This window comes from Papio anubis, chromosome 18, assembly GCF_008728515.1.
Source record: "Papio anubis isolate 15944 chromosome 18, Panubis1.0, whole genome shotgun sequence".
In the NCBI taxonomy this organism is placed as follows: Eukaryota; Metazoa; Chordata; class Mammalia; order Primates; family Cercopithecidae; genus Papio; species Papio anubis.
Window position 1 is genome coordinate 46,069,243 of NC_044993.1, and position 18,784 is coordinate 46,088,026.

At 48.3% G+C, this 18,784-nt stretch overlaps 1 protein-coding gene across 5 annotated transcripts in view; it reads right to left on the minus strand.

Annotated features, from left to right (window-relative positions):
• The window catches only part of ITGAL (integrin subunit alpha L), a 53,014-nt gene that overhangs the window by 19,231 nt on the left and 14,999 nt on the right, over positions 1 to 18,784 (minus strand). For 4 of the 5 annotated variants that reach the window (XM_009198842.4, XM_021933278.2, XM_031658316.1 and 1 more), the window contains 9 exons: positions 16,270 to 16,343; positions 16,039 to 16,171; positions 11,383 to 11,534; positions 10,902 to 11,039; positions 9,453 to 9,650; positions 9,181 to 9,311; positions 6,358 to 6,518; positions 6,101 to 6,252; positions 131 to 220 (listed from right to left, as the gene is read on the minus strand). In XM_009198842.4, coding sequence (XP_009197106.2) covers positions 131 to 220; positions 6,101 to 6,252; positions 6,358 to 6,518; positions 9,181 to 9,311; positions 9,453 to 9,650; positions 10,902 to 11,039; positions 11,383 to 11,534; positions 16,039 to 16,171; positions 16,270 to 16,343 — 1,229 coding nt within the window. The remainder of the gene's footprint in view (positions 1 to 130; positions 221 to 6,100; positions 6,253 to 6,357; positions 6,519 to 9,180; positions 9,312 to 9,452; positions 9,651 to 10,901; positions 11,040 to 11,382; positions 11,535 to 16,038; positions 16,172 to 16,269; positions 16,344 to 18,784) is intronic. The other variant, XM_021933277.2, reaches the window with a different exon arrangement.

The following is an 18,784-nucleotide window of genomic DNA, read 5'->3' on the forward strand; positions in this document are numbered from 1 at the left end:
AGTGATCCACCCATTTCAGCCTCTCAAAGTGCTGGGATTAAAGGAGTGAGCCGCCTGGCCATGGGTGGCTCTTCTTGACAAATGGATTTCTCTGATAAACTCCCCACCGTCCCTAGCCATCTCTTCTTACCGCCCTTTGGTCCCTCGGTGTCCCTTCCTCCTCCCAAAGAGAGAAATTCAGGGAAACATTGATGGGGGAGATGAGGTCTTGAACACATACCTGAGGGTGATAAGAATACAGCCTATGTCATGAATCTAACCTTTACCACACTTCCGATGAGATGTATACCTTGTCAGCATTTTACAAGTGGTGAAATTCTGGTATTTCGCTGTCTAAGACTCTACCAGTAGTGAAAATCCATTGACTACATAGCAGGTGTGTATAGCACACCCAGGGGGTTCTCAGCAAAGTTATCATCCCTGAGCACCAGTTCCCCATCAGACATCACTAATCAATCCCAGCACTTTTTCCCACTGCGTCATAACTGAAGCCCCTGAATTTTGACCTAGGCAGCCATTATCAAAGTTTACATAAGAAAATTTCAGAATAACTAGAATATCCTAGTTCTAGAATTTTGTTCCTTGAGAACAGGTCTGGGTCTTAGTCACTTGTTATTACCAATGCCTGACACTGGCATTCTATAGGTACTCAAATAGTTTTTCACCTGAAGGTTCTCCTAACCCTAAGAGGTAGGTATTATTACCCCAACATTTAAAATAAGGAAAATGAGCTCTCCCTTCCTTCCTTTTCTTTTTTCTCTTTTCCTTCCTTCCCTTCTTCTTTCTTTCTTCTTTTCTTTTTTCTTTCTTCTTTTCCCTCCCTCCCTCCCCCATTTCTTCCTCCCTCCCTCTCTCCCTCCCTTCCTTCCTTCCTTCCTCCCTTGTCCTTCCTTCCTCCCCTCCTTTCTTTCTCTTTCTCTTTCATCCTCCCTCCTTTCACCCCACTCTAGAAAAGAAAAAGAAGAAAATGAAAACTAAAATGGTGGCACAATTGTCCTAAGAACTTGGAGTGACAGAGTCAAGATTTGAACCCAAATCTGTCCAAATACAAAGTCCAGGATCTTTCCACCATGTCACACTGCTTTCTTTTCTGGCAAATTTATGTTTAAAATGTCTAAATCTTTTTTTTTTTTTTTTTTTTGAGACGGAGTCTCGCTCTGTCACCCAGGCTGGAGTGCAGTGGCGCAACGTCGGCTCACTGCAAGCTCCACCTCTCAGGTTCACGCCATTCTCCTGCCTCAGCCTCCAGAGTAGCTGGGACTACAGGCACCCACCACCGTGCCCGGCTAATTTTTTTGTATTTTATTAGTAGAGACGGGGTTTCACCGTGTTAGCCAGGATAGTCTCAATCTCCTGACCTCGTGATCCACCCACCTTGGCCCCCCAAAGTGCTGGGATTAAAAATGTCTAAATCTTATAAGAGGTGGAAAGGGAGGAGGCAGAGGGGCACTGAGTAGTGGTTTGAATGAAATAGAGGGTGAGTCGGTAATTGTTGAAACTGGGTGATGAGGACCTGGGGATTCATTAAACTATTTTTTTCGAGTTTTGTATGATTCACATTCCCCATAATAAAAAGTTTAAAACAGGCCAGGTGTGGTGACTCACACCTGTAATCCCAGCACTGTGGGAGGCCGAGGTGGGTGGATCACCTGAGGTCAGGAGTTTGAGACCAGCCTGGCCAACATGGTGAAACCCCGTCTTTATTAAAAATACCATAATTAGCCAGGTGTGGTGGTGCACACCTGTAGTCCCAGCTACTCGGTAGGATGAGGTAGGAGAATTACTTGAATCCAGGAGGCAGAGGTCGCAGTGAGCCCAGATCATACCAATGCACTCCAGCCTGGGCAAAAGAGTAAGACTCCATCTCAAAAAATAAAAGTTTAAAACAAACTTCAAATTTTCAAATTCTTGTGTCCCAATCCTATACTGTCTTATATGATTTTGTTTTGTTTTGTTTTGTTTTTTGAGACGGAATTTCACTATCGTTGCCCAGGCTGGAATGCGATGGCACGATCTCGGCTCACTGCAACCTCTGCCTCCCGGGTTCAAATAATTCTCCTGCCTCAGCCTCCTGAGTAGCTGGGATTACAGGCATCTGCCACCCATACCTGGTTAATTTTTTGTATTTTTAGTAGAGATGGGTTTTCACCATGTTGACCAGGCTGGTCTCGAACTCCTGACCTCAAGTAATCCGCCCACCTCAGCCTCCCAAAGTGCTGGGATTATAGGCATGAGCCACCACGTCTGGCCTTTTATGAAATATTTAAGAGAACAAAACAATTTTATAGCAATCTCTTTTTTTTTTTTTTTTTGAGATGGAGTCTCGCTTTGTCACCCAGGCTGGAGTGCAATGGCGCAATCTTGGCTCACTGCAAGCTCCGCCTCCCGGGTTCAAGCCATTCTCGTGTCTCAGCCTCTCAAGTAGCTGGGACTACAGGCGCCCGTCACCACGCCCGGCTAATTTTTTTGTATTTTTAGTAGAGATGGGGTTTCACCGTGTAAGCCAGGATGGTCTCAATCTCCTGACCTCGTGATCCACCTGCCTTGGCCTCCCAAAGTGCTAGGATTAGAGGTGTGAGCCACCGCGCCCGGCCATATCAATCCCATTTTTATACAGGATTGCTTATAAGCAACTAAATCTGGGTATTTCAACAGTTGTTTAAACTTTATTTTTTTGGAGACAGAGTCTCATTCTGTTGCAGGCTGGAGTGCAGTGGCACAATCACAACTCACTGCAACCTCCACCTCCTGGGTTCAAGCAATCCTCCTGCTTCAGCCTCCAAGGTAGCTGGGACTACAGGTGTCTTCCACCAAGCCTAGCGAATTTTTTTGTATTTTTTGTAGAGAAGGGGTCTCACTATGTTGCCTAGGCTGGTGTTGAACTCCTAAGCTCAAGTGATCCACCTATTTCAGCCTCTCAAAGTGCTGGCATGAGCCACCATGCCTGGCCTGTTTAAACTTTTTTAAAAACTTTTTTTTTCCCCCATGTACCATACATGAGACTTAATTTAAAAACTTAAAAAAAATGCCCCAACTTTTTCCTGGGATGCATGATATGTACCTGGCAAATAATGACATACCATGATGATTGAATATTCTGTAAAAATTAAATATTTTAATATTTCTTTTTTTGAGATGGAGTTTCACTCTTATTGCCCAGGCTGGAGTGCAATGGCATGATCTCAGCTCACTGCAACCTCCACCTCCTGGGTTCAGGTGATTTTCCTGCCTCAGTCTCCCAAGTAGCTGGGATTACAGGCATGGGCCACCACTCCCGGCTAATTTTGTACTTTTTTTAGTAGAGATGGGGTTTCTCCATGTTGGCCAGGCTGGTCTTGAACTGCCAATCTCATATGATCCGCCTGCCTTGGCCTCCCAAAGTGCTGGGATTACAGGTATGAGCCACCGTGCCCAGCCAAATTTTTTCGGGTTCACGCCATTCTCCTGCCTCAGCCTCCCAAGTAGCTGGGACTACACGCGCCCGCCACCACACCTGGCTAATTTTTTTTTGTTGTTGTTATTTTCAGTAGAGACGGGGTTTCACCATGTTAACCAGGATGGTCTTGATCTTCTGACCTCATGATCCACCCACCTCAGCCTCCCAAAGTGCTGGGATTACAGATGTGAGCCACCGTGCCCGGCCCAAATATTTTAATATTTCATAATTTAAAATTATGAAAGCTGTGTAGCAGCATTAATATATAATGTATGAAAAGAGTAGGGAAAAATAGTAACTACATTGCCATTGTAATCGTGTTAAAAATGCCCATAAATATATTAAAAAGTAGAAGCTGCTGGGCACGGTGGCTCGAGCCTGTAATCCCAGCACTTTTGGAGGCCAAGGTAAGAGGATTACTTGACACCAGGAGTTTTAGACCAGCCTGGGCAATACAGCAAGATCCTGTCTCTACAAAAACTTTTTTTTTTTTTTTTTTTTGAGATGGAGTTTCACTCTTGTTGCCCAGGCTGGAGTGAAATAACGCGATCTTGGCTCACTGCAACCTCTGCCTCCTGGGTTCAAGCAATTCTCCTGCCTCAGCTTCCCAAGTAGCTGGGATTACAGGCATGTGCCACCACGTGAGGCTAATTTTGCATTTTTAGTAGAGACGAGGTTTCACCACATTGGCCAGGCTGGTCTCGAACTCCTGACCTCAGGTGATCCGCCCACCTCGGCCTCCCAAAGTGCTGAGCCACCGTGCTCAGCCTACAAAAACATTTAAAAAAATTATCCAGATATGGTGGTGCATGCCTGTAGTCCTATCTACTCGGGAGGCTGAGGTGGGAGGATCATTTGAGCCCAGAAGTTGGAGGCTGCAGTGAGCCATGATTGCATCACTCCACTCCAGCCTGGATGATAAAGTGAGGTCTTGTCTTTAAAAAAAGAATTTTAATACAAAATTTAAAAAATTAAAAAACTAGAAGGAGCCAGGCACAGTGGTGTGCACCTGTAGTCCCCACTATTCAGGAAGCTGAGGCAGGAGAACCTCTTGAGGCCAGAAGTTAGAGTCCAGTCTGGGCAACACAGTAAGACCCCCATCTCTAAAAACATAAAATATGGCCAGGTGCAGTGGCTCATGCCTGTAATCCCAGCACTTTGGGAGGCTGAGGTAGGAGGATCACCTGAGGTCAGGAGCTCGAGACCAACCTGACCAACATAGTGAAACCCCAACTCTACTAAATATACAAAAATTAGCTGGGCATGGTGGCACATACCTGTAATCCCAGCTATTCGGGAGGCTGAGGCAGAAGAATCGCTTGAACCTAGGAGGTAGAGGCTGTAGTGAGCCAAGTTCATGCCATTGCACTCCAGCCTGGGTGACAGAGCGAGACTCTGTCTCAAATAAATAAATAAATAATACAAAATAGGCCAGGCGTGATGGCTCATGCCTGTAATCCCAGCACTTTGGGAGCCAATGCAGGTGGATCACCTGAGGTCAGGAGCTCGAGACCAGCCTGACTAACATGGTAAAACCCTGTCTCTACTAAAAATACAAAAATTAGCTGGGCGTAGTGGCAGGTGCCTGTAATCCCAGGTACTCGGGAGACTGAGGTAGGAGAATTGCTTGAACCCAGGAGGCGGAGGTTGCTGTGAGCAGAGATCATGCTGTAGTGAGTGAGACTGTGCCACTGCACTACAGCCTGGGTGACAGAGCGAGACTCTGTGTCAAAAAAATATATGTAGCCGGGTGTGGTGGCTCACACCTGTAATCCCAGCACTTTGGGAGGCCAAGGCAGGCAGATCACCTAAGGTCAGGAGTTCGAGACCAGCCTGACAAACTTGGTGAAACCCCTTCTGTACTAAAAATACAAAAATTGTCGGGCATGGTGGTGCATGCCTGTAATCCCAGCTACTCAGGAGGCTGAGGCAGGAGAATCACTAGAACCCAGGCAGCGGAGGTTGCAGTGAGCCAAGATCACGCCACTGCACTCCAGCCTGGGCAATAAGAGCGAGACTCTGTCTCAAAAAAAAATATGTATAATTTTATATATAAAAATATATATTTATTTAAAATTTATGTAAAATATATACATTTTCATATAATTTTATATACAATTTAAAATTTAATATATATTTAAAATTAAAATATATATTTAAAATTTATATAAAATATATATTTTATATATATATATTTCTTGAGATGGAGTCTCGCTGTGTCGTCCAGGCTGGAGTGCAATGGCATGATCTCGGCTCACTGCAACCTCTGCCTCCCGGGTTCATGCCATTCTCCTGCCTCAGCCTCCCGAATAGCTGGGACTATAGGCGCCCGCCACCTCGCCAGGCTAATTTTTTGTATTTTTAGTAGAGACGGGGTTTCACCATGTTAGCCAGGCTGGTCTCGATCTCCTGACCTCGTGATCTGCCTGTCTTGGCCTCCCAAAGTGCTGGGATTACAGGTGTGAGCCACCGCGCCTGGCCATATATATAATTTTTTAAAAACACTAGAAGAAAATATGCTAAAGGTGTTATTACTACCATTGCGCAGAAGAGGAAGTGACAGCACAGAGGGATGAAAGTGACGTGTCATCCACTGGACAGTGACGGAGCTGAGCCTGCCCCTGCAGGTAGCTCATCCCAGAGCACTGGCGCTGGCTCCCTTACCGGGAAATGAAATGAGAAGTCAGTGCAGGACATGGTGGTGGTGACAGCTGTGTTCCTTCTGAGTTCATGTCTCCCTCCTGGGAACAAGCCCCGTCTTCTGGTCCGGTGGCCATCCAGCTGCAGAGTGTAAGTGAGATTGGCAACCAGGTGGCCTGGGCAGGGCGGAAAAGGCAAGAGTTGAATGGTGGGGGATCCCAGGGCCATAAGCCTGGATTTGGGGCAGCAGCTACCCTGGGGAGCAGGAGGAGAGCTCTGACCTTGGAACTGGGGGATGAGAGACTTGATCTGGAAACAGATTGTGATATTAACACCTTCTTTCATCTTGTTACTTGTTGAATAGGAGCACTCCACTTCATGCACTGGGATCTCGGCTGGAGAGAAGGACATCAGGGTGACCACATCCACCACGGGCCGGGAGCTGCAGGGCAGAAAGCAACCAATTCTCTCCCTCCAACCCAACTGCACGTCCCCCCTCAGATGTGGAGCTCCCACCAGCAGAGCCCAGATAACTCTCCTTCCCTAAAGCAGACCTCAACATGTCACTGCCTCCTCTTAAGGAAAATAATAATAACACTTTTTATTTATTTATTTTGAGACAGGGTCTCACTCTGTTGCCCAGGCTGGAGTGCAGTGGCATGATCACAGCTCACTACAGCCTTGGCCTCCCAGGCTCTAGTGATCCTCCCACCTCAGCCTCCCAAGGATCTGGGACCACAGGCACGTGCCACCACACCTGGCTAACTTTAAATAAATTTTTGTAGAGAAGGGATCTTCCTATGTTGTCCAGGCTCGTCGTGAACTCCTGAGCTCAAGCAATCCTCCCATCTTGGGCTCCCAAAGTGCTAGGATTATAGGTGTGAGCCACCATGCCTGGCCAATAATGATGATAACTAATTAGGGCGCCCAGTTCATTCTAGCAGCCTCTGACCCATTTTCCATGAAGAAGAATAAGCTCTTAGGAAGAGAAATCATGAGTTACTTTCTTGCTTATGTTTAAGCCTTCAATGATGCTTGCATGAATTTTATTATGCTTCATAATAAAGTTGCAGCTTTTGTTGTTGTTAGAGCCTCGCTTTGTTGCCCAGGCTGGAGTGCAGTGGTGCAGTCATAGCTCACTGCATCCTCACACTCCTGGCCTCCAGTGATCCTCCTGTCTCAGACTCCTGCATAGCTGGGATTACAGGAGTGAGCCCCAGCGCCTGGCTCCTTTTTTTTTGAGATCCGCCTCCTGAGCTCAAGCAATTCTCCCGCCTCAGCCTCCAGAATAGCTGGGATTACAGGCGCGCACCACCACGCCCAGCTAATTTTTGTATTTTTAGTAGAGATGGGGTTTTAACAGGTTGGCCAGGCTGGTCTTGAACTCCTGACCTCAAATGATCCGCCCGCCTCAGCCTCCAAAAGTGTTGGGATTACAGGCATGAGTCATCGCACCCTGCCTATTTATTATTATTATTTTTTTGTGATAGAATCTCACTCTGTCGCTCAGGCTGGAGTGCAGTGGCATGATCACAGCTCACTGCAACCTCGACCTCCCAGGCTCAAGTCATCCTCCTGCCTCAGCATCCCAAGTAGCTGAGCCTACAGTCACGCACCACCGTACCTGGCTAAAAAAAAAAAAAAAGGCTGGGCACGGTGGCTCATTCTGTAATCCTAGCACTTTGGGAGGCCGAGACGGGCGGATCACTTGAGGTCAGGAGTTCAAAACCAGCCTGGCCAACATGGTGAAACCCCGTCTCTACTAAAAATACAAAAAAATTAGCAAGGCATGGTGGTGCACGCCTGTAATCCCAGCTACTTGGGAGGCTGAGGCAGGAGAATCACTTGAATCCAGGAGGTGGAGGTTGCAGTGAGCCAAATTCGCACCACTGCACTCCAGCCTGGGTGATAAGAGCGAGACTCTGTCTCAAAAGAAAAAGAAAAAAAAAAAAAAAAGCTAAGTGACTGGGGTAACAGCATCCCAGAAGTAAACCGCAGAGCTTTAACTTGAATCCAGATCACCATGTTCTAAAGCTATGCTTTTCCCAATCCCATGATATTGCTTCTTTTTGAGTTTTAGTGTCAGGTAGGCCTGGGTGCACATCCCAGTTCCATCACTGATGGCAGCTGTTCAACCTGGAGTAAAACATGAAGACTCTATAAAAAGCAAACCTATTTAACAGTGCTGGGTGAAGACCCAACGAGCTCATGCCCACGAAACATCTGCATAGGGCCTGGCACATAGTAACTGCACAGAGGATGTGGCCAGGTGCGGTGCTCATGCCTGTAATCCCAGCTACTTGGGAGGTTGAGGCAGGAGGATCCCATGAACCCAGGAGTTTGAGACCAGCCTGGGCAAAGTAACAAGACTGTATCTTTTTTTCTTTTCTTTTCTTTTTTATTTTGAGATGGAATCTCACTCTGTCGCCCAGGCTGGAGTGCAATGGCACGATCTCGGCTCACTGCAACCTCTGCCTCCCGGGTTCAAGCAATTTTCCTGCCTCAGCCTCCTGAATAGCTGGGATTATAGGTGCCTGCCACCATGCCTGGCAAATTTTGTATTTTTAGTAAAGACAGGGTTTCACCATGTTGATCAGGCTGGTCTTGAACTCCTGACCCCAAGTAATCCACCTGCCCTGGCCTCCCAAAGTGCTGGGATTACAAGTGTGAGCCACTGTGCCTGGCCTGGAAGACCATATATTAAAAAAATAAAAATTAGGCCATGCATAGTGGCTCCTGCCTGTAACCCCAGCACTCTGGGAGGCTGAGGAGAAAGCATAGTTTGAGACCAGGAGTTTGAGACCAGCTAGGGCAACATAGCAAGTCCCCATTGCTACGAAAAAAAAAAAAAAAAAAAAAAATTAGCCAGCTGTGGTGGCGAGCATTTGTAGTCCCAGCTACCTGGGAGGCTGAGGTGGGAGGATCACTTAAGCCCAGCAGTTTGAGGCTGCAGTGAGTTGTGATCACGCCACTGCACTCCAGCCTGAGCAACAAAGAGAGACCCTGTCTCTAAAAAAACCCAACATAAATAAATAAATAAAATATAAACAAAACATAGGATAAGAGCTGGGGTCATCAGGTATGACCCGGGAGCCCCATCTCACCTCAGCACGATCATCTGGCTCTCAGCCCCCACAGCCACGTCTGCCAAGCCGTCCCCTTCAAGGTCCTTCACCCCATGGATGGAGCGTCCAAACCACCGAACTCCTGAGAGCACCTGGGTCCCTTCTATCCGCTGAGAGCAAGAAAGGAATTATCACTAAGTTGAGGAGAAGTAGGTTGGAGGGAGGGAAGGGTCGGGCTGGGGAGTGGGATCTGGGCTTGGGGGCTTAGGGCACCCGAGAATGGAGTGTGATTGGCAGGCAGGATACCTCACCTGACTTGACTGGGGGCTAAGCCCCCCATGCCTCCCATTGAAGATGTACACAGCTCCCTGCTCCTCCAGAGGGGCCCCCACAGCCACGTCCACCAGCCCATCGCCGTTGATGTCTGTCAGAGCAGTGATGGCTTCTCCAAAACGCCCGAGTGGGTAGCCAGGGTCCCCCTGCAGCTCTGAGACCTCTTCAAACCCCAACTAGGAAGTAGCAAGAGACAGGTCACACCCAAGTCACTCAGCAAGCTGTCACAGAGCAACTGAGTGAAGAACGCTAAAAATGGTAAGACGGGGTCCCTCCAAGAATTGGAATGGAGCTGTCAGACTAACCAGGGTTCAAGCACCAGCCCAGCCTCTTACTGTCCTCTTACTGTGACCTTGTGGTTTCAGACATCCCCCTGCTGAGCCTTGGGGTTTCCCTTTATATATATACATTTTTTGGATAATTTTTTTTGAGAGGGAGTCTTGCTCTGTTGCATTGGCTGGAGTACAGTGGCGTAATCACAGCTCACTACAGCCTCGAACTCCTGAGCTCAAGCAATCCTCCCACCTTAGCCTCCCAAATAGCTGGGACTACAGGCATGTACCACCACATCTGGCTAACTTTAAAATTTTAATTTATTTATTTTTATTTTTGTAGAAACAGGATATTGTCATGTTGCCCAGGCTGGTCTTGAACTCCTGGCTTCAAGCAATCGTCTTGCCTCAGCCTCTCAAAGTGCTGGGATTACACGCATGAGCCACTGCACCCCAGGGATTTCCATTTATAAAATAAAGCTTGTAGTATCTCAGCAGGTGGTTATGAGGAAAGTGAGGTCGTGTCTATAAAAAGTTTGGCGCCGCCTGCCAGGTGCAGCTGTTCACGCCTATAATCCCAGCAGTTTGGAAGGCCGAGGCGGGTGGATCACCTGAGGTCAGGATTAGAGACCAGCCTGGCCAACATGTCAAAATGCTGTCTCTACTAAAAATACAAAAATTAGCTGGGTGTGGTGGAGGGCACCTGTAATCCCAGCACTTTGGGAGGCTGAGGCGGGTGGATCACCTGAAGTCAGGAGTTCAAGACTAGCCTGACCAACATGGCAAAACCCCGTGTCTACTAAAAATACAAAAATTAGCTGGGCATGGAGACACACACCTGTAATCCCAGCTACTCGGGAGGCTGAGGCAGGAGAATCCCTTGAACCCAGGAGGCAGAGGTTGTGGTGAGCACTGATTGCACCACTGCACTCCAGCCTGAGCCACAAGAGCGAGACTCTGTCTCAAAAGGAAAAAGAAATATTGGCACTGGACCCTGCACACAGTCTTTCCCCAGTGAGGATTCGCTATTGCCTCTCTGTCGTTCTAAAAGTTTGATCACCACATGACCAGACAGAGAAAGCCTTCAGAATAACTGGGAGCTGCGAATCTCTGCTGCTCCGCCTCCTCCCTCTCAGCCCCAGGTCCTGGCCCCACCTGTTTTCTCTGGTAGATAAACACCCGGCCTCCTCTCTGCTCCCCGTAGAACAGTGGGGCGCCAATCAGCAGCAGCTCTGTCTCTCCATCTTGGTCCACGTCGACGCCGCACAGCTCGCCACCGAAATAAGAGCCAATCTGTGGGGAGAGGCAGGTGTTTGGGGAGACGCCTGTGGGAACAGCAGAGGCTGGCAGGGATATACCTGTACCGAGTTCATCTTATGCCACTCCCTCAAATGCAGGTTCCAATCCTGGATCCACCCCTAGTCTACGTGCATTAAGACAAGGTGGGCTCTTTGAGGTTGTTTCTTAAACTAGAGAGGGAGATGACAGGGCTTACCTCCGTGTGTTATGAGGGACAAATGTGATGGTGTTTAGCACAGGGTAAACACGTAAGTGGATGAGCGTTCAAAGGACAGAAGGGAGTGTGACATGTGTCCCTCCAGTCCCTGGTCTGCAGATGCCCTTGGACTGTGCGCACCTGGGTCCCATGGATTGTCTGGATCTGGCTCCAGCGTCCTTCGCCCTGTGGCTCTTGGAACAGCAGCACTCGGCCCACGTGCTGGTATCGAGGGGCTCCTGAGGCCAACAACGAAGTCTTTTCCCCGGAGGGCAGCCAGGTCACGGTGTAACCTGAGGAAAGTGTGCGGGGAGTGGAGTTAGGAACAGAGGATGCTGGAAGAACACCCAGCAGGAGAGGGGCAGGGGCCCCAGGGAATTGGGTTAGTAGCAGAGATGCATCAAAACAGCTGAAGACCTTCTCCTGAGAAAAGCAGCCATGTGCTCCCAGCCGACCAAATCCTGCCATCTTGGGGATGGCATTTCTTCAACTGTGGGTGACATGCACACCCAGGGAAAAGCAGCTGTGCACCACAAGTGGAGTGTGGAGCCTCTTCTGAGCCTCAGTTTACCTGAGGATTAGTAAGGAAGACTCCATTCTTTCTTCTTTTTTAGAGACAGAGTCTCGCTTTCTTGCCCAGGCTGGAATGCAATGGCGTGTTCTCAGCTCATTGCAACCTCCGCCTCCCGGGTTCAAGCAATTTTCTGCCTCAACCTCCCAAGTAGCTGGGATTACAGGTGCCCAGCCACCACACCCAGATACTTTTTTGTATTTTTAGTAGAAACAGGGTTTTGCCATGTTGGCCAGGGTGGTCTCGAACTCCTGGCCTCACGTGATCCACCTACCTCAGCCTCCCAAAGTGCTGGGGTTACAGGTGTAAGCCACCATGCCTGGCCTCTTTTTTCTTAAATAATAAAATAAAATAAAATAAAATGGGAGGCTGGGTGCGGTGGCTCACACCTGTAATCCCAGCACTTTGGGAAGCTGAGGCGGGCGGATCACGACGTCAGGAGATTGAGAGCATCCTGGCTAACACGGTAAAACCACATCTCTACTAAAAATATGAAAAATTAGCTGGGCATGGTGGCAGGCGCCTGTAGTCTCAGCTACTTGGAAAGCTAAGGCAGGAGACTGACGTGAACCTGGGAGGTGGAGCTTGCAGTGAGCCAAGATAGCGCCACTGCACTCCAGCCTGGGCGACATAGTGAGACTCTGTCTCAAAATAAATAAAATAAAATAAAATAAAATGGGATATATTAGAAGAATGCAAAGTTGGCATGGATATTAAAAATAAAGCATGTTGTCTAGGTGCAGTGGCTCCCGCCTGTAATCCTAACATTTTGGGAAGCCGAGGTAGGAGGATCACTTGAGGCCAGAAGTTTGAGACCAGTCTGGGCAACATAGTGAGACCCCATCTCTACAAAAAATTACAAAAACTAGCCAGGTGTGGTGGTGCACACCTGTGGTCCCAGGTACTAGAGAGGCTGAGAGGCAAAAGGATTGCTTGAACCCAGGAGTTCAAGGCTGCAGTGAACTACGATGGTGCCATTACACTCTAGCCTGGGTGACAGAGTGAGACCCTGTCTCTAACAAAATAAAATAAAGCAGGAAATTTGAAAAATTTTCATGCTTAAAGATATCATGCTGGCCAGGCGTGGTGGCACACGCCTGTAATCCCAGCACTTTGGGAGGCTGAGGTGGGTGGATCACCTGAGGTCAGGAGTTCGAGACCAGCCTGGTCAACATGGTGAAACCCCGTCTCTACTAAAAATACAAAAAATTGACTGGGCATGGTGGCATGCACCTGTAGTCCTGGCTATATGGGAGGCTAAGGCAAGAGAATCACTTGAACCCGGGAGGCGAAGGTTGCAGTGAGCTGAGATTGCACCACTTCACTCCAGCCTAGGCAACAGAGAGACTCAGTCTCGAAAAAAAAAAAGATATCATGTCAGTGTCAGGCTGTCTTCATCTTCAACTTCCGGTAACAAGGTTCTTTCCTCTAAGATACCAGGACAATCACTATTGAATGTTCTAGGAAACACTGCAGGAAATTGGACCCAGGCTTGGCCTAGAGACAGGAGCCACCAGCAGGAATCCTCTGGGATGAGTCACTGACCCCATCTGATGGTCTCTGTGCAGAGAAGTTGAAAGTGAGTGAATAAAACAGAGCTGGCCAGGGCTCTACAGCACATGGAAGGAAGAGTGAAGAGACGGAACCACTTCCCTATTGTCGTATGGAGTCTGGAAGCACAAGGGTTAAGAACTTCAGATCCTTGAACTCAGTGAGACAAGGTTTAAATCCTAGTGCTACTGTTTCCTAGCTGTGTAGTCTTAAGTACATTGCTTCATGCCTCTGCACTGCCTCAGTTTTCTCATCTACAAAAAGGGAAGAGGCTGGACATTGTGGCTCACGGCTATAACCTCAGCACTTTGGGAGGCTGAAACAGGAGGCTTTCTCAAAGTCAGGAGGTCAAGGCAGCAGTGAGCCAAGATGGCGCCACTGCACTCCAACCTGGGTGACAGAGCGAGACCCTATGTCTAAAGAAGAAAAAAGGAACAGTACCAATCTCATGGGGTGTGTTTTGAGAGTTAAATAAGATGCATATATAAAATGCTTAGTGCTATGCTAGTGATAGCTAAACGGAGATCTGAAGGATAGTAGCATAGTAGACACTCAGGATTCTGTTTATTTATCTATCCACATATATGTATATATTTACGTGTGTGGATAGTGGGGTGGGTGTCTAACTAGAGATTAAACTTTTTTTCTTTTTTTTTTGTTTGAAACAGAGTTTTGCTCTGTCACCCAGGCTGGACTGCAGTGGTACAATCTCAGCTCACTGCAACCTCTGCCTCCTGCGTTCAAGCTATTCTCCTGCCTCAGCTTCCCGAGTAGCTGGGATTACAGGTGCACGCCACCATGCCTTGCTAATTTTTTGCATTTTTACTAGAGACGGACTTTCACCATGTTGGCCAGGTTGGTCTCGAACTCCTGACCTCAAATGATCTGCCAACCTCAGCCTCCCAAAGTGCTGGGATTACAGTGTGAGCCACCATGCCCAGCTAGAGATTAAATTTTAGAGTTATTTTTTCTTTTTTTTTTTCTTCACCACAGCCTTAACCTCCCAGGCTCAAGTGATCCTCCCATCTCAGCCTCCCAAGTAGCTGGGACCACAGGCATGCACAACCATGCCCAACTAATTTTTTTTTTTTTTTTTTTTGAGACAAAGTCTGTCTCTGTCGCCCAGGCTGGAGTGCAGTAGTGTAATCTCGGCTCACTGTAACTTTCGCCTCCCAGGTTCAGGTGATTCTCCTGCCTCAGCCTCCCAAGTAGCTGGGACTAGAGGTGCGCGTCACCATGTCCAGCTAATTTTTTTGTATTTTTAGTAGAGACAGGGCTTCACCATGTTGGCCAGGTTGGTCTCGAACTCTTGACCTCAGGTAATCTTGGACAATTCAAGAGGAGGAAGCCTCAAAAAGGAGTAGCCAGTCCTCTTACTAATAAGGCAGGTTGTTTAAAAATGTGCCTGGGATTTAATATATAGGTGTGACTGGTGGTATAGAGAGTTACTGTCATTGAAAGAAGTTTACTAGTCACAGTTCCAAGAGGCAGGAGGCACTGGATGCCACGCAGGGCCAGACAGAGAAACATCAGATTAGTGGAGAGGCAGGAGGAGCCAGGGAAGAGCATGGCCCAGAGCTCTTCTTGTGGTTTCCACAAGGAAGGGTGGTAAGTTAGGTTGGCAAGTTCAAGCAAGTTTAGGATTGCACAGTTTGACTAATTTTGGCTGACTCTGGGCTATAGCGGTGGCCTCTGGTTGATTGATGCCTGGCCCTGAGCTGATTTAGGGCAGAGGAACTATTGGCTTGGTGTGTACGGATTAGACAAAGGAGGTGGCTGGGGATATGGGCTTGGAATTGGTTGGTTTGCATATAAAAGGCCTTTTTTTTTTTTTTTTTTTGAGACGGAGTCTTGCTCTGTCATCTAGGCTGGAGTGCAGTGGCGTGATCCTCAGTCACTGCAACCTCTGCCTCCTGGGTTCAAGAGATACTCTTGCCTCAGCCCCCTGAGTAGCTGGAATTAAAGACACCCGCCATCATGCCCGACTAATTTTTGTATTTTTAATAGAGATGGGGTTTCGCCATGTTGACCAGACTAGTCTCAAACTCCCAACCTCAGGTGATTCACCCACCTCACTCCCAAAGTGCTGGGATTACTGGTGTGAACCGCTGTGCCCGACCCTGTTTTTTGAGACACAGTCTTGCTCTTTTGCCCAGGCCGGTGTGCAGCGGCGTGATCTCCGCTTGCTGCAACCTCCACCTCTCGGGTTCTAACAATTCTCCTGCCTCAGCCTCCAGAATAGCTGGGACTACAGGCATGCACCACCACGCCTGGCTAACTTTTGTATTTTTAGTAGAGACGGTTTCACCATGTTGGCCAGGCTGGTCTTGAACTCCTGACCTCAGGTGATCCACATGCTTCAGTCTCCCAAAGTGCTGGGATTAAAGGCGTGAGCCACCATGAGCAGCTACAAGGTATATTCACAGGCAAGTTATTTACTATCTCTAGGAATTCGCCAACCCTGGGAGGCGTAGTCTCTTCAGGATGAGCACAGCCCCAAGATGTTAAAGCATCAGAAAATACAGACAATAAATTATGAATGTTATAGCCATATTTAAACTCTGACTTTGTTCATGCTGGTTGCTTAACTGCTTTCATTATTATTTTGGAAGCCAGGCTAAGCGACCGTCTGACCCTACAACCAGAAGAACCCAGCAGAAAAGAGAAGTACTCACCCAAATAGCCCGCTCTTACTTCTGGTGTCAACGGTTCGTTCCCAATAAATGTGTCATCCTGCATGTCTGCCTTCAGGTAGAGAAGGCCCCCAGCCCAGTCCTTGGCTCCTACGGCCCCCACGACTGCATGGCCCTGCCCAGGGAAGGAGATGAGCGGGTCAGCTACCCACCGATCCACCCCCCGGAGTCAGCTGCACTCCCTGCAGCTCATTGCTCCAGACCAGCACGCACCCTGCTGAGGTCAGCACTGATGCCGCTGGAGGACAGCTCCATGTTGAAGGAAGTCAGGTCCTGTTTGCTTGTGCCTGGGGAACAAAGCAGAGAACAGGTGAGACCCAACAGCCGTAAATGCAGTGAAAAAAATTCATGGCAGGACAGGGAAGAAGTGAGGTATTTACCTCTGGGTTAGGGTAGAAGGCATGCATGTGAGGGTCAGGCAGACCCAGGGAGTGACTTAATGCTGAGTTGACTTTCTCATGTAATACCCTGGGAGTCCCAGATTTGTTTGTTTTTTGTTTTTGAGACAAGGTCTTGCTCTGTTGCCCAGGTTGGAGTGCAGTGGCACAATCACAGCCTACTGCAGCCTCAACCTCCCAAGCTCAAGCAATCCTCCCGGCTTAGCCTCCTGGATAGCTGGGACTACAGGCACACACCATCACGCCTGGCTAATTTTTTTTTTTTTTTTTTTGAGATGGCGTCTCTCTCCATGGCCAAGGCTGTAGTGCAGCAGCGCAATCTCAGCTCACTAAAGCTTCTGCCTCCTGGGTTCAAGCGATTCTCCTGCATGAGCCTCCCAAAGTAGCTGGAATTACAGGTGCATCACCATCCCCAGCTAATTTTTGGATTTTTAGTAGAGATGGGGTTTCACGATGTTGGCCAGGCTGGTCTTGAACTCCTGACCTCAGGTGATCCACCCGCCTCGGCCTCCCAATGTGTTGGGACAATGACAGGTGTGAACCACCGTGCCCAGCCTCCAGATTTGAATATCCAATTACTCATCTCCGTGTGTCCAAGACTCAGCTCTTGGTTTCTGCTCTAACTCAGGCTTCTCACATCAATGAATGGCACTCCCACTCACCTAATGAACCATGCTAAGAAACCAAATCCACCTGCAGTCTTCTCTTTCCTCCATCTCGTCTCCAACACGTCACCAAATCATGATATTCCTGCCTTTGAAATACACCTTCTTTCTGTTTTTTGAGACAGGGACTCGCTGTGTTGCCCAGGCTGGAGTGCAGTGGTGTCATCATAGCTCACTGCAGTCTCAAACTCCTAGGCTCAAGAGATACTCCTGTCTCAGCATCCCAAGTAGCTGGGACTACTGGCATGCACCACTGTGCCTGGCTTATATAGCTTCTCCTTAAGAATGCTTCACTGGCTGGGCGTGGTGGCTTAGACCTGTAATCCCAGCACTTTGGGAGACCAAGGCGGGCAGATTACCTGAGGTCAGGAGTTCGAGACCAGCCTGGCCAGCATGGTGAAACCCTGTCTCTACTGAAAATACAAAAATTAGCCAGGCATGGTGGGACACGCCTGTAATCCCAGCTACTTGGGACGCTGAGGTAGGAGAATTGCTTGAGCTTGGGAGGCTCAAAAACAACTGGAGGTTGCAGTGAGCCAAGATCACGCCACTGCTCTCCAGCCTGGCCGACAGAGTGAAACTCTGTCTCAAAAAAAAAAAAAGGTCAGGCACAGTGGCTCACACCTGTAATCCAAGCACTTTGGGAGGCTGAGGCGGGTGGATTACCTGAGGTCAGGAGTTCGAGACCAGCCTGGCCAATATGGTGAAACCCTATCTCTACTAAAAATACAAAAAAATTATCTGGGTGTGGTGGCAGGCACCTGTACTCCCAGCTACTCGGGAGGCTGAGGCAGGAGAATTGCTTGAACCCAGGAGGCTGAGGTTGCAGTGAGCCAAGATCACGCCACTGCACTCCAGCCTGGGTGACAGAGCAAGACTCTGTCTCAGGAAAAAAAAAAAAAAAAAAGAATTCTTCATGGACTGGGCGCAGTGGCTTATGCCTGTAATCTCAACGCTTTGTGAGGCTGAGGCAGAAGAATTGCTTGAGCTCAGGAGTTAAAGACCAGCCTGGGAAATATAGTAGAAACTCTGCCTCAGCCAGGCATAGTGGCTCATGCCTGTAATCCCAGCACTATGTGAGGCTGAGGCAGGAGGATTGCTTGAGCCCAGAAGTTCAAGACCTGCTTGGGCAATATAGTAGAAACTCTTGTCTCTACAAAAAAATTAAAAAATTAGCCAGGTGTGGTGATGTGTATCTGTAGTCCCAGCTACTCAGGAGGTCGACGTGGAAGGACTGCTTGAGCCCAGGAGTTTGAGGCTGCAGTGAGCTGTGATCGCGCCACTGCACTCCAGTCTGGGCAACAGAGTGAGTCCCTGTCTCAAAACAACAGCAACAAAAAACTCCTCATGATTTCTCATCAATCTTCACACTGAAATCGAAACTCTTTCTGAGGGTCTGGAAGACACTTACCTCCTTGCCAACCTTCTCTCTCCCTTCCTCACCGTGCTCCGGTCACACTGAACTTTTTCCATTTTCCTGGCATGCTGAGCCCTTTCCCTGCCCCTGGTCTTGCACCTGTGCTTCTCTCTGCCCTCATTCCACCTTCCTCATGTTGCTGTTTGAATCTCATCTTTCATATCTCAGCTTAAAAGCCAGTTGAGAGTGAATTTTTTTTTTTTTTTTTTTTTTAGACAGAGTCTCTGTCACTCAGGCTGGAGTACAGT